Raw genomic sequence first — 15,816 nt, forward strand, 5'->3', positions numbered from 1 at the left:
AAAACTCTCGCAAACTGTCGCTGTGCATTCTGGGACTTACAGTTTGTGCCACATATCCGTTTAGAAACGGCAACTTTGTACAGTCAGGCTGAGCCGCAAAGCGAGTCCAGCGTGACAAATGCACCCTTCTCTGCCAGGATGTGTCGTCGGGGCTCTTGTTCAACGTCTGGCTATCGTTCGGTGGAAGTAAACCGCAGACTTTGGAAATAATTCATATTTGGGGAACTTTGGCGGCTCCATAGCCAATGAAGAATAGCTAGTTAAGCGAACCGTGGCGAAGATTAGCTAACTGGGCTAACAACCGTATTCAGCGAGAGGAGGAGAGCGCGTTTCTGCAGTTTATTTGAATCCATAGACTACATTTAACTCTTTTTACAATGCTCTAGGTCTCTTTAACCAGCTCGAGTAGTTTGTGACATCTTATATCGCTCGTTAAAGCTACTATCGAGTCCTGCAGCATGGATCCCAATAAGCACAACTTGTTCTGGGGTTTGAGATCTGTGCTGCTGTCAGCTGTGAGCGATCGCTTTCATTGATTTCGCCGGTCCTTGATCAAATACAGAGTATGAGGTTGCCCGGATATTTCTCAGAGGAGGTGTGTTAAACTTTGATCATCGTTCTCATCCGCAAAGAATGTCCGACTTTGGAAGTTCCAGTTCATATTTCGGTTTGAAGGATCCGCAGTGGCTATGCATGGTCACACTTTTCTTCGCGTCTCTGGTCACCCTGATACTGTATTTCGTACAGTATTTCCAACAAAGGGGTGTAGGAAACAAGCGGACAGCAGCCGAGGACAATGCGGCGAAGGAGGAAGCCGCGGCTCTGCTGGGATGGGCGCTGTCACTGAGAAGCTGGAGAAGTCAGTGGAGAGGAGCTTGGTGCAGGGCTTTGAATGAGCGATCGAGGAAGAGTGGGGTAAGTCTCGTGACCACTCTGCTCTGTGTAATAAAAGTGCAGGTATGTCATTGAATGTGACTGTAGAAATGACCTGGAGTGAATGTCATTTATGCTCTCTTCAATCAAATCCCACCTCATTCCTTTGACATGAAACAAAACACTACCACTCGACTCTTTTTAATTTACACTCAATAGTGTAGTATGTGCACCTTCTTGCCCCACCCCTGATCTATTAGCGTTTCTTTTTTTATTACCCAGTATTATCAAGTCAGAACACATGCATTGACGTTGCCAATGTGATGCATCACAAGCTTCATCATTTATTAGGCAACAGCTTCATTTTTCCTGCGAGTTGCGTAAAAGGCGTTTTGCTGTTGATTTCATGTTTCCATCATCTTCCCCCAACAGGGTCCGCTTCTGTTGACGTTTGAAGAGGATGACCTCGAGGCGTCGGAGCTCACGGTCAGCCAAGTGTCCAGCTTTCAGAAGTCTGCCAGAAACAAGGTACACTGATCATAAAGTCTTCTAGTAATACAGAGCGGCATTTTTCTGGGAGATATCTGGATCAATATATCCTGTGTTTAGTGCAGATGCAGTGTCCTCCTCCTCCCAACCACCGGCAAGATAACAGATTTATTTTGTCATGGCAGCGTCAGCATTCATTTGGGTTATAGCAGCAGCAGACACTATAGATTTCTAATTTCCTCTTTATGTACTTTATTGATAAAAGTTGTCCTACAAATCAATCTCCCCTACTCTTATTCAGTGGAGAGGGAGCTACTCTCCCACCAGTGCTGCATTTTAGCCTGCAGTGGACAAGCACTGAGTCATCACCTGGCCAACTTATGTCCCCCATTCATTTAGATTTGGCAAATGAATCTGCTCAGCAATTGTTCACGATGTCCACATGCATATTACAGAAATCACAGAACTCAATGAACGAACACTTCTGCTTAAAGGAGGCTGGTATGATGCACCTTTTTTTATCAGTCATACAGATGTATGTACAGCAGACCGTGTGTAAAACAAACTGCCACCGGAGGGCTTTTATTTTTTCAGAGAGGTCAAATAGGGACAAATTGCTCGCTGTGTTGCTGCCCCCGGTTGGCTTTGCACTGCTCCCGATGCAAACTCAGCCCTTTCTTTGTGACGATCACGATGTGGAGCAAAATACCAGGTGCTCTGTTGTTGAATGCGGGGAGTTTAATGAACAGAGGCTTATTTTTGCCCACACGATGTGTGAGTGTGCGCTAGAGCTCTAAGAAGCTTACATAGCTGTCAAGCTCAGCAGCGAGGAGGAGCAGGCAGACAGGAATGCACCACACTTAGGTTTCCCCTCACGGTGATCTAATACCCAACAGGACACAAACACGCCCGTCCTCCACTGAAATTCCAATGAATGCAATGAATAGATGTGTTTCAAGGAAGAGGACACTTATGATTCTGTGGTAATTCACTCTGTTCCAGATGCATTCCATTGCAGGGAAAGTGATTTATTGAATCTGCTGATAAAGCGAGTACAGATGTTTGTCCTTTTTCGCAGTTCAGGCATGAACCTCATCGAAGGCAGATGTTTTGCCTCTGGATCAGTTTAAGCTAAAGTGACGACAGACATACAGCACCTTACAGTTTAGTACACATTCTAGTGTTTCATGGTATAACTACATGTGAGTCACATGCAAATGCTGTCACGGCTTTAGCTCCGGCGTTCTCAGTGTATTTACATTATGCTATCGCCTCAATTTGTCCTCCCAACAGGCCGCTCGCTGCAGTGTGGTCGGGGAGCAGCTTCAGTTCTCTCTCAGTGCATCAACAACAGCCATGGCTACAGCAGGTCCTTGTAAATACACCGTCTGCATAGCTCCACTGGAGCTGCAGGTAAGTGCTGTTTAGTCTGTCCCAACGCATCTATTAAAGTTGCGAGTGTCGAGAAAGTAAACAATACTCATATTGGGGTTTTTTATGTGTGTATCCCTTTAACACTGTCTGAAAACAGAGTCCCATCCTTTAGAAGTCACTGTGGTTTAGTTTAATGGGAGATTTTATTGAACGCGATGTGCCGCCCAGCTCTGGCTCACTGCTGGCAGGAGTCTTCGATGAAATGGCTGGGATGTCTTTCTGTGCTTGGCAAATGACCCGAAGACCTCATTAAAATCACTGTCAGGCCCGTTTCCAGTGCGGCTGCCCCACTTTGTCTGCATTAATATTTGTCAGAGGCCCGTACGGGATTGATGAAGGTATGACACATATTACTGCCATGCTCTTACCTGGAGATTGCAGCGATTTCTTTTATTTATTTATCATGCCCCAACCTGACTGGACTCATTGTCTCAGTAAAACATTACAGGCTTCAAATGAAGCGAGTCAACGGTGATGTTTAGCGGGTCGTGTACAGTAAGCTTTCATCCCGCTCTTCGTTTCAGTGTTAAATCTTCACCAAAGTATGGATACAAGTGGCTGTCCAAGCTAACCCAATTGTATTAAGGCTATTTTTAAACCAATAAGGTGCTTGTCTCCCCAGCTGAACTCATTGTGCCATAAATACAACCCGAGTGAGTGAGAGACTCGAAAGCTGAAGTCGGGATTAGAGTCGGGCCGGTTTTGTTTTGGTTGCGGATCAGTTGTTGTGGCAGGAACATAAAGGAAGCCTCTTGTCTCCTTTTCACTCTAATTGTTTCAGCTTAGTCTGGAAAAGTCGGAGAGCCCTTTTCAAATGTCTCCATCCATCCGTCCGCTGGAACAGTTGTTAGCTTTTGACCGGGCTTCCATGCTAGAATGGTCCTGGCTCGTGCTGTTATGAGTGCCGGGATGTGTGGACCAGAAGCCCCGGGGCATGTATGGTCTCTGGACACAATGACAACACCCAGTGCACTGCGGTGCACTGCGGTGTGCTGTTGAGTGTACTTTGTCTGTTACCACACTATTGCACCACATGGCCTTTCGCATATGACGGGGGACACGCATGTCACGTGTGTGTCGTCCCAATGCGGTAACGCCACATTTAAATGTCTGTTGTAGGACTTCACAACAGGCACTTCTCTCTAGGGGATATGAAAATACTTTAATGATTATTTTATATCTTTTAATAAGCAGCTTCTCTGCAAACTGTTTCCGTTCTTCAGATCATGTGGTTGGAGCTGTATTATTATGCCAACATAGCCTTCCACACAAAGCTGTTAGCAAGAACTGATCCGGGTCTCATCAATGCAGCCTGTGATATTATTCGGGCGGATCCATCAAAGCGTTCTCATTGTTAACTGATGAGGCCTTTGTTTGGCATCACAGAGGCGGTTGTTCAGTCTTCCACTGGAATCCAGGCATGCTGGGACAGGATGGCCCAGTCTGTTTTCTGTCTCCCCCTTTTACTCTCTTCTTCTTTCACTTTGTCTCTCACATGAGCAAAGTGTTGATGGGCACCTCGCTGACCTCCTCTTCTGAACCGTCTTCCTGTTTGTCAGGCTGACTAGAGAAGCGTCGCATAGTGTTTGTTGTAGAGAGCAGGGTGTCGGCCACGCCATCGCTGTTATTCTTCAGATTGAAATTGGAAATAAGTCATTAAAAAGGTTTTATTATACTGATTGAGACGTGATTATAAGAGAAAGAATAAAGTCATATAAAACAAAGAAAATTAACCAAATGTTAATGTAACCAATGATATCCAAGATCAACAAATGAATCCCATCTAGAGATTGCAGCTGTAGAATAGATTGAAGGAAATAATGTATTCAAGATATGACAACGTTTTAATGAGCCTGACATTGCTTGTTGCCTTTGAAGTTGGTCAACAAATTAAAGCACGACAAAATTTGGTACTGTGCTGACAATTTAAGGCTTAATGGCTCGATATTTGACCATTCAAGTCATCTAACAACATAACCATAGCAACAGAGCATCATGACAGCAGGTAGAGCTACAGAACAGACACAATGATAACCGGATGCTTTTTTGTTTTCCTCGGCCTTTCTAAGGCTTTTTGAGCCAGCTGCCTTCTTTGGAAAAGAATTGGCAACACTGCCTCGTGTTTCCACAGTTACTTTGGTTCTTCGACTATCTGCCATTCTGCTACTGGGGATCTTTACTGCAGTGAACGTCCACTCATACTCTCTGGTAACTGGGGAGAGCTACCGAAAGCTAGCTGGGAAAACAGAAGCGCTATCCTCTTCCTGTTTTGGTTGCACAATGGTTGATGCACTTCCTTCCTTTTCCCAGGAGATCGCACCCGGTGCAAAGTAAAAGTGAGGCTAAAGGGAACCAATCTAAACACTGTTGGTGTCATTAGTCTACAGCCGTTACATCGAGCAGACAGAGATTCCTTTCAGATTAAGTTAAAGCAGAAACCTTTCTTTGCCACTTTATTCAACATCCTGAAACTACGTTCTAAATGTTTCATGATATCCAGAAAATCAGTCCTGATATTGTAAATGCCAGTTTTATGTCATTTTAATTGAAATATCACAACAGATACTAAAGTGTGTGATCGCTGCTTTTCTCTCATCTGTGTTCCTCAGCTTGACCTGCAGATGCAAGAAGCTGCAGATGTGGTCACGGTGAGCTGGGGAGTGTCTCACCTGGAGACGGGGGAGCTGCAGGTGACGCCCACTTTCACCCAGGTAATTCAACAGTGAGATGTTCCTGTCGTCAAGATTCTATCAATACTGTATATATTTTTTATTTGACCCTCTACAAAGGAGGTTATGTTTTTGGTTTAATACCACCATTGTGCTTTTGATATGTGGGACATGTCTGATATCATCATGTCTTTATCTGTCAGGTCAACGCCAACACCTCCAGTGTGGCGGCCATACAGGAGCAGTTGAGGCAGCTGCTGTGTGCGACGCGTCCCTCTGTGTTGCTGAGCTGCCGGCCTGCTCAGGCCTCAGAGGCCAAGGTGAGCGGAGGAGTCTCTTGATTCTGAACATGTTCAGAGCGTCCTCACGACAAGTGTGTGCAAGTTTGTCACACCATGTCATAGTTTAAAATAACGTGAGGGGTTGCTCATAGTGAATCCGCAGCTCTCTGCCTTTTTTATAGTAAGTTTCATCACCCGAGATTGAATCTATACTTTTACACCGAGGTTACTCAAGGCAACTAATCTGATTTATTTTGACGCAACGCAGATGCTTCTCGAGGGTTATTGCATTCATGTTAAACCCACTAAGCCGCTGTGCCTCCACACAAATCTCAAAGATTCATAATGGGAGCATGTGATCGTGGTCACCGCATGCATCATTAAAGCCTGCGCTGACGTGGTGTAGTGAGTTTATTATGCTGACACACATTTACACACGTTTTTTCTGATGTGCTCTTTGCCCAGCCATCACAGGATGTCATGTGTTCCTGATTTGATCACGTGTCGTACGTTCAGTGTCACAGATCTTGACAAATGCCTCGCAAGTCAGCCGAGCCCAAAGTGGTCCCTCGGAATGTTCTATTTTTCCAAATGTTTTGAATTTTTCAAAACATGTGTATGATTGTTTGTTCTTTCGAGGTTCAAACAACGACTTCTAATGCGAATTCTATCGAGCACAGAATATTATACATACTCTACACATTAACATTCCCGGGATGCTGAGACGAGCTGGCAGAAGTTGTTTAAAGGGGTACTTTGCTTACATTGTTGCAGTTAATATTACGGCCAGTAGATCAACGTTGTTTAATTATTCAATTACTGTGGTTTCTCCAATAGGAAGCGGGCAACAACATCCTTTCTCCCCCAAAACCCCCCCGTGCCCACGACTGGAAGCTGCTGGTGAAGAACATCCGAGTGACACTGAATCAGGAGGAGGATGCTGCAGGTTGGACGCTCTTGTTCTCAGAAATGTCCCAGTGGTCAGATGACACGGCTGTAGCTAGGGTCCTTATTCTGTCCTGATGTTAACCAACATCAGTCCCCTCACATCTGCATCACAGTCATGTCTCCGGTTTGTTGTAATCAGTTTACACTCATGACAGAGCGGGATGTAAACATTAACAGCGATCTCCTGTGAGCGGTAACTTTAGCTAGCTCGGTGGCGCTAGGTGAGCTAGTAGTATCGATGCACACAGACATCTTTACGCCCGATATCTCCAACCCGTGGCAACTCACACCAAAACACTGTGGATTGATAAATAGCACTGTAGGGCGGAGGAAGAACATGTTTATTTAGATTCTGGGTTGAACTCTTTCTTTAATACCGTGCTGCTTCTGTATTCCGTAATTGTATTTCAGGACTTGATTCAACTATTTTAAAATGGGAGTAACATACATTCTGTTATCGCTCATCAACAGTGAGTTTATCACACCTGAAGGACTGCTTCTGCCTTGCCTTTGTTTATTTAGCCAACATGTGATACCGAGGCTCTCCAGATAACGAGGCAGAGACCGGTTTGCCCGTTGGCTGTCAAAAGTGGTAATCTGATTCTTAAAGCTGAACAATGCTGTCCGTTCATTAATAATACACCTTCACTAGTGTCACTACACCCTGTGTGCTGGCATGCATGCACCTGCACAAGAATTATGATTAGAGTGAAAAGAAGGTGTTGTCAGCCATGACACCACAGGGCAAGATGTCCTAAGTCACGAGAGGCTGTTCAATCATTGTTCAGTCTTAGACCTGAACATCATCCACAACAACAGCGTCTTTGTCGAGTCACTCTCTAGTTGTGAGTCAGCGGTTTTCAGGACTCCAGACATCTTCTTAAGTATTGTGCACCAGCTCTTGATAATGCACAGCAGAGACATGACACAGCGTTCAACACCTCATTATCTGTCCCTTGAGTGAAGGGCAGTTATACTTCGCTTCACTTGTGAGACTTCCTGCAGACGAGCCCCAGAAGCCAGATCTAGAGCGGCTGCAGCGGACGCTCTGTCTTTGAGGCTTCTGCTGCTGTTGTATTCATTAAGACACAGTGCTTTCACAGTGTTGGAACCTGACTTGTGGCTAATAAAGTTCCGTTTTTAAGCGCTCCATAATATTAGGTTTGTGCTGGGGAAGAGCTCTCAGTCAGTACTTTGAGTCTCCTCTAAACTATGCATAATTCATCATATATATATATATATATATATATACAACTCAGGCTGACCTCCTGTCTGTCCATTGAAGTGAAGCAGAAGAAGTGACCAAAGCAAAGTGTATTATTGCAGCAGCACATTTTATGTGATCAGCTGTCAAAAGCTATTCCTATGAATTTGAAGCTAGATCTCGGGTCACACGGTGTGTTTCTTTCCTGTGATGTCGACGGTTTTCTGCTGTGTTTTTTAGGCAGCATGAATCCTGTGTGTGTAATGCAGTTAGACGATCCTCCACAGAGGCTGAACACCCCCGTGTTGAAGAACACAGCCAATCCTGCCTGGGACCAGCCGTTCATCTTGTAAGATTTACTCATTCAGTCACTGTTTTCTTTTTGTATCTTTTTTGTTTTTCTGTGCAGTCCACCAACACCACGTAATGCATTTTCTTTCTTTCCCTGATTATTCTTTTATTTTTTCTCTCTCACCAGTGAATTGAACGGACGATCAAAAGAGCTCAATATTCAGTTAATGAATGATGGACAACCTCAAGAGAGTAAGGAAACAAATAATACCGGCTGCCTTTTGTTATTTGTGGCGAAGAGTTCTTTTGTTCACATGTTTTTGTACTGCCAGACTAAAGTAGGCGTGTTCCTCTCTTCCAGGTTCACTGCTCGGTCAGGTGTCGGTGCCTTTTGATCTTGTAAAGAAGCAGCCCAAAGGACAGCAAACGTTTGCACTCATGACCAAAGACGTAGTGACTGGATCACTAACTACTGATGTAAGATCTCATCCCAGTTAACATCGGGATATAGTGACACATGTTTGCCTTAATATCAACATTATCTGAGGTTTTCCCTTTGCACAACATTAACTGTGTGGGGGGGGGGGGGGGATTGTATCCTTCAGTTTACCTATCTGGAGCCCAGTGAGGTGAGGTCCTGGCACCCTCCCACTCCAGCCTCCAATAAGAGGGTGGAGATGGACCGTACAGTCATGCCCTGTGGCACGGTGGTCACCACCATCACCGCGGTGAAGAGCAAGCCGGGTCGACCCCCCCCTCTCAGACTCAACATAGGTACGGCACCACAGACTGGGAGACAACACAGCACTGACAAAGATGATATACATATCAAGATACAGTACAGGAAGACTCATTGAGGTATACGTGTTGATGCTGAGATAATGCTCTGATAATTATCTTCATATTGACTTAATCCATCATAGTATTTGTATGACGCCCTCAGAGGCAAGTGAGATTTATTTTTCTTGTGATCCATTTTCTAAATCTGAACGGAATAGTTTTCCTCTCCTGTGTTTATGACTAAAGAACGGGTGAAACAGGTTTTGCCGTGATCATCTTTCTGGGGAGAAAACGTTTTCCCAGATGGAAAGATCATTTTTCAAAGTCTTTGTTGTTGTAGTACTCATTTCTGCCACAAGAGGCTAAAGTGTACCACTACCCCGTGTTCTTTTACCTCAATTTAGATCACAAGAATTCACAAGAATTCTTTTTCATCACTTGCCTCTCAGGGCTTCCTACGAATCCCTGCAAATTTCATCACCATTTTTCACAAAAAATGTTAAGTTCTGCATTAAACACATATAACCTCTGAAAGAACCTGCCACAACGTATTAACCACAAGCTAGCAGAGTTGCTCTATGGGTGCCAATGTACAAATTATACCTGCTAAACATTTGCTTCTTAGCATTTAGCCCAAGTGCAGCCTCTCAGAGCAACTAGCGGGAGTCTTGTTATCCCAAAGTCAGCTGTAGTTGGGACCAAACACCTTGGAAAACAAAGCAATGCAAAAGCAAGATAGAGTAATTCAAAGTGTCTGTATGACAAATCTAAAACTTTATTATACTTACAGCTCAAATACTAAATATGTCTGCAGATAAAAACACATGAAATTTAACTTTAACATCATTTATGTTTTGACCTTCCATCCATGAAGCAGTCCATTAAACTAACTTTGTGCTGACTCAGATCCGGCCCAGAAAGCGGTGGCCGTCAAGTCTAAGCTGTCGGAGCAGGCGTCTATGATGGGGGCCACAGTCAGCAAGGCCTTGTCCTCCTCCGATACCGAGCTGCTGATGCTCAATGGCACCGACCCGGTGGCCGAGGCCGCCATCAGGCAGCTCCACCAGTCCGCCAAGCAGAAGCTCAAGTCCCCGGTGAAGAAGAGTACAATCATCATCTCTGGCATCGCCAAAGTAAGAATGAGTTCCAGCACCAGAGGAGCTCTTCACTGGTGCATTGTACTGTTTCATTTATTACAGATACAGGGTAACATAGAGCAGAGGACTGGCTCAGGAAATCAGTTTCACCAACACTTGTTTAGCTGTTGTGTTCCCAATCAGTGGATCATGACGGAGGAAATAAACCAATCTGAACCCTCAAAGACCGAGGACCATAATCCTATCCATGTGCTTTAAAAAGTCACATAAAGCAGAGTTTCTACATTTTTTTTCAGTGCTATCACATATTTTCTAGTTTGGGCATTCAGAGGCTCCGTAGTGAACGTGGTTACGCCATCACGTTCTGCAGCATTGATTCGTCATGGAATCCCATGTAGTTCTTTGTTCTTTGTCCCGTTTTGTTCAAAGTTTGTCCATATCATCTACTCCACCGATCAGCATCGGTTTTGGTCTTTGATTTTATTGTCAAACGAGTCAAGAGGCGATGTTGCGTTGGACTACAGCCAGAGGATTGATCCGTCGTTCATTTAATAATACATTTCTCTGGAAAAAAAAGACACGTTTGCTTCAATGTCCTCTGTTATGATATAATAACCTTTGAAATGAACCCCTGAACTTATTTGAACACATCTACATGATCAGTAAATGATAAATAGGAATACACCTTGTTAGCTGTAGACCGAAAATCATTTGTAAGCCATATATTTAAAAACGTCCTGAGGTTCTGTTTCAGCTCACGGTACATATTTTATCCATTATCAGACAAAACAAATTTATACTTTAAGTCCATAACTTTGGACTTAAAATGAACCAGACTGAAAGCTGAGGTTCTCTTGATTCCAATGATGCGTGGCACTTAATTAATGCTGACGCTGGTTAAAATTGGTTAGAAAAACAAGATAAATACGGGAGAGTCAGGCAGCCAAAAATAGTTTACGGTCTTTGAGGGTTAAATGAAACATTGTGTCAACTCGTGTTGTTGAAGTACACTTCATGTGCCAACGGTTAAATCTCGGCCTTCCAGTGGAATAATAATATGCCTCATCCCACGGCCATCCTTCTGCCCAAAATTACATTAGAAGACAAGTGAGCACTGGTCCTCAGAGCTGCCGATGTAAATAGTTGGTCACTCATGATGCCAGAGGAAGAATTAGCATGATCACATGCAAATGTTAAACCAAAGGAAATCTCGCCTCACCAAAAAGTGATTTTAAAAGTTTCAATACGCTCAATTTCCCAGACGCCCTTGTCTCAGGATGACGAGCTCGCTCTGATGGCGGGCTACGCCGCAGCGATGGACGCCTCCATGTCAGAGGCCAGCTCCACTCAGGACATGACCACAGCGATCGCGACAGGATCCAGCAGCCCTCCAGACACGTCCGAGCCCCAGGAGGGCCCCAGTGGAATAGGCCGGCCTCCGGAGGACTGGGAGAGCCAGACCGGAGAGGGGCTGGACAATAGCTCGCTGTCCATGTGCGTGTCCGAGGCAAGCTGCAAGAAGAGAAGAGGTGAGAGGTCACAGAGGGAAGCCACGAGTGACCGTAGACATGGGGGCATAGCTGGTCTTTATAGGCATGTTATTCCATGAAATATATCACTCTGGCGGCAGAACTTGATAAATGTCCATGTGGTTGTTTCCTCGGTGATGCATGTTTTTTTTGTGTTCTTTTCTCTCTTTCCTTCCGACTGTTTCTTCTTTTTTCTTTGGCCTATCGTCACTGCCGTCTTAGAGGAAGGCAGTGCTGAGCACACGTTATGTCCAGATGAGTAAGTTCTTTCATGAGCTACTTGTAGTACCCATGGTGCTCTAGTATGTGTAGTATCCGCTGCAGTAGAGTAGATAACCTAGTTTTTCTGCAATGTCAAATTAATTTTCACTTCATGCAAAATCAATGGGATCAAAGCAGATCATATAGTTGCTTTTAGAGATTTAGAATACGTGTTGTGGGGCTGAACAATATGCACAAAGGCCTGTGAATATTTTGAGATATTCACTTGCAACATGATGTATTACATATTAGGACCTTTGGTACTAGCGGTGTGAGTCTTTTGGTGTCTCACAATTCGATGCACAATCGTCTCTCGATTCAAAATCTATTCCCAATTCCGTACGTTCGGGTGCTAATTTCAGGATCGACTCCAGTCTGCTGTGCGCTGAAAAAGGGCGGCAAATGAAAGCAGAGAAAAGTTTATGATTATGTAGTATTTAAAAACGTTATGTCAACTGATTGCAGTAATGTAAACACACAAAGGCAAACCTAAGACAAAAGGTAACATTCGTGCTAAACTTTCACAAATGACCTTTTTTTTTTTTTTACTGAAACGTTTTTAGTATTTTTCAATTATCAGTGACTTCAAAAATGAAAAACGAAAAGTCAAAATGCTGCCTGTTGCATAAATACAATTGGTGGCTTAGGCCAGCTGCCTTTTTTTATTTCTCAAAAACTTTCCAATTTCTAAAAATTGTAGCCCACCGGAGCTACAGATGGCAAAGACCACTCTCACTATTCCAGTCTGAAATGACATTATAAATGTGGATATTAAAATGCTGAAAGTGCAGAGTAAAATACCACACACATAATGGAGATCAAACATATTCAATACAATACAAGTTATTCACTATATAAGATATTGTTCAGCCTGTAGCTGTAGGAATCTATTCTGTGTGGAGGATAAGGATGTTACTTTCTTCATTTGAAATGAATTAGTTGTTTATATTGTTTTGTATTAATTTAATCTAATCGCCAGAAATTAGAAAATCCCAGAAACCTCTTGTGTGCTGAAAGGAAGGAATGATGCTTGCAGTGAGGTTGGACCGCTCTTTGTATGGTACAGTTCAGTGTGTGTTAGCTGCTCTTCTCCAGAGGAAAAACTAGGTGTAGAAGGAGGAATAACCAGAAATGTTTTACTCCAACCTGTCCCATCCATGCCAGACGTTCTCACCATCAATAATCACAAATTGCTTCGGCTGTCTTCAAATCGCTGCCACTTGAATATTGTCCATGTTTGATTCTGTCTCGAGTGGTGTCGTCTTGACATGGTCCTTGTCTCAAGGTATCCCAGTTTATATTCCTTGTCCTCCCCGCTACAGGCAGCTTCCTCCAGAAGGGCGCCAAGCTCTTCTTCCGGCGGCGTCACCAGCGCAAGGACCCGGGGATGAGCCAGTCCCACAACGACCTGGTGTACCTGGAGTCTCCGGCCGCAGCGGAGCAGGCCAGCCGAACAGCCACGCTCAGCCGCATGCTCAGCCGCAGGAGTAAGAACAAGAGCAAAGCCAACGGCGCTACCTCCATGGGGGAGCCACGTGCGTGACCCCCTCAGTCCCTCCTACAAACAACTACTACCATCACCACCTCCACCTCAATCTTGCACTGGCATACTTCCTGGCTGACTTACTCCCCCTAACACCCAGCCTGCAGCCGGCTCCTGTATTGTGAATGGGGAAAGCTGTACAGATGAAAAAGAAAAAAATATATATATATATATCCTCTTAAACTGCCGTTTCCTGCTTCCTTTAAGAGGCAGATATTCCACCAAAAGCAAGCGTGTGCATGTGTGAATGAAGGTCTCCTGTCTTGGATTAAGGGTATTTCAGAGGATACTGTTTTTGCTTGTTTCTTTTATCTAATTTTATGCAACGTTTTTGAAATCTTCTAAGCGCTTTTGTGGCCTTTTCACCGACAGAAGGGGCAGATGTGTGCTGTCACTCTTTACCTCACTGACACTGGGGGCGCAGAGTAAACTCTCTCTGCTGTAATCCGTACGTTTCCTACGGTGGACCAACGGGACCGAAGATATCGGAAGAGTGGTGTTTGTATGATTTGCACAATTCTAGTATCTTTATTTAAAGTGCAATGAGGGGAGCTGCTCTTGTATCACATTCACAAAGGGAGATGATCTTTTCACTGTGGGAGACTACTTTTTGACACTAATACTATGAAATGTGGTATTTATATCGGTTCATTTAAGAAATCCTTGTAATTTGAATTCCACGTGAAACAAGATGAGAACGACAGCCAGATGTAATGTGCCCTTGAAAGCTGTAAAACAAAGCTATCCGAAAAAAACTAAAGTCAGCAGCCTTCAGAACCATTCGTGTACGATTGGAATACCGGCTACAGGAATAAAACAGAAAGAAAGAAAGAAAGAAGGAAGCAGTGACACTGTGGCTTACATGGGACTTTAGAAACATGAGAGCGTTTTCAAATGATATGCAACTTTCATCTTTGTCTTCCTAAAGAGTCCACCTGTACACTACTGTCATCAGCAGGGTTGTTAATGTGTCAAAAGGGAACCCGGAAGAACTCTTTATCCAGGGACTGTGACGTTACACTCGGCCATACACGCAGCATAACGTGCTCATGAAAAACCCATCCGAAATGAAGTCCTCCGTTCTTTTATCGGATGTTCTGTTGTTTTTAAAAGATGTAGCTTTGAACACATGAACAAGAGAACGTGTGAACGAACACCTTTGGGAGCAACCAAATGGTTTGGCTGCTTCTTCTTCTTCTTCTTCTTTTTTAATTCAGCTAATGATTGTACTTTAGTTTAGTTGTTTTTTTGCGAGCAGCTTGTTGAAGACATTCTCTGTACGTCATGTTAACTACTGTCTCTTCAATAACCTGCTCAGAGAATGGATGTGGCAGTGACGGACAGAACTAACAGGTTGCCTTACAGTTAGTCCGAGGATCACGTCACAGGGAGTGGACTTGTCCTTTTATGGTTCCGCCGTGACACCAGAGGGCTGAAGGACCTCAGCGAACTGTTGAAGAGACAAGGTTACCACCGTGTTCCTGAACCATCGGCCATGTCGATCATCTAGAAGCCTATGCACATAACATGTTAACTGAGCGTTTGCATTATTAGACTATCTGAGAATTAAAGAAAACAACTCGACTTGCTGTTCATGACATTGTCCTGCAGATACAGGGTGGGTTGTCTTTTGTGTCTTGGTATTTAAAGTACATGGCAGAGCTGTGATCCTGCTCTTCCACCATCATGAGCTGCAGTCTGTTTTAAAACACAGAAATGCCCAGATTTGAGCTGAAGAAAATTCAGTTATCTTTCAAACAGAATCACATTTAAACTCTGAGGAACAAAGGGGGAGGGGGGGGGTTAATGATGCTCAGCTTCAGAGCTCATGGCAGCCTGCAAGCATTGGCTACTGTCATGCATCAGTAGGGCTGTATGTGATTATTAACTTCTTGATGGGTTTTTTATCGGCATCTGCTCTGCACACAAGCTGACTGTTTTTGCAGAACGTCAGTCATTTCCCTGCAGGGATTATAACTAATATACATATCGAGTTATTTCATTTCCAGCAATAAATATTGATTGAATAACCGAGAATGTGGTGCCAACTTTGAATGTCCAGGCTGTAGCGGATTCTCCCGTAACTGTGCATGTTGATGTTACTTTACATAGGCAAGTTTTTAATTTTTTGCAGATTGATCGAGCACATGATGCATGTTTCAGTAAAAACAAATCTCCCTCTTATCAAGTCAATGTAGTCTGGAATTGAGTCCTCATAGGTATATTTTACACACTAAAAGTAGCCTACAAGTATAGTAAGAATATTTAGATTTTTCTAAAATCAACTTTTATTATTATTTATACTCTCTAATTTCATGATACAGACACTCATTTTTGTTTTTAAATGCAACACATAAAAAAAGACATAGAGCCAGAGAAATACTTCATAGAGTAGTTGCTCAGCCTCAACCAGCTAC

At 43.7% G+C, this 15,816-nt stretch overlaps 1 protein-coding gene across 2 annotated transcripts; it reads left to right on the forward strand.

The window, feature by feature from the left end:
• Positions 1–38: 38 nt before the first annotated feature.
• Positions 39–14,983, forward strand: c2cd2 (C2 calcium dependent domain containing 2). Of its 2 annotated transcripts, XM_076102754.1 has the most exons (14): positions 39–915; positions 1,306–1,401; positions 2,656–2,775; positions 5,406–5,507; positions 5,669–5,785; positions 6,584–6,692; positions 8,139–8,247; positions 8,377–8,441; positions 8,551–8,666; positions 8,795–8,963; positions 9,876–10,102; positions 11,328–11,595; positions 11,818–11,854; positions 13,179–14,983. In XM_076102754.1, the coding sequence occupies exons 1-14, from the start codon at positions 634–636 to the stop codon at positions 13,345–13,347; spliced, it is 1,986 nt and encodes a 661-aa protein (XP_075958869.1). In that variant the 5' UTR covers positions 39–633; the 3' UTR covers positions 13,348–14,983. The 2 variants fall into 2 exon arrangements, with proteins under 2 accessions (XP_075958869.1, XP_075958868.1); XM_076102753.1 differs by lacking the exon at positions 11,818–11,854 and having other exon boundaries at positions 44–915.
• Positions 14,984–15,816: the final 833 nt, after the last annotated feature.

This window comes from Anarhichas minor, unplaced genomic scaffold (assembly GCF_050575085.1).
Source record: "Anarhichas minor isolate MPS153535 unplaced genomic scaffold, ASM5057508v1 ptg000027l, whole genome shotgun sequence".
In the NCBI taxonomy this organism is placed as follows: Eukaryota; Metazoa; Chordata; class Actinopteri; order Perciformes; family Anarhichadidae; genus Anarhichas; species Anarhichas minor.

Excerpts from the sequence above, each read along its gene's own strand:
- c2cd2 (XM_076102753.1), top strand. The coding sequence starts at position 634 with ATGTCCGACTTTGGAAGTTCCAGTTCATATTTCGGTTTGAAGGATCCG. Across the intron at positions 5,508-5,668 it reads TGACGCCCACTTTCACCCAG|GTCAACGCCAACACCTCCAG; the intron begins GTAATTCAACAG and ends TTTATCTGTCAG. Across the intron at positions 11,596-13,178 it reads AAGCTGCAAGAAGAGAAGAG|GCAGCTTCCTCCAGAAGGGC; the intron begins GTGAGAGGTCAC and ends TCCCCGCTACAG.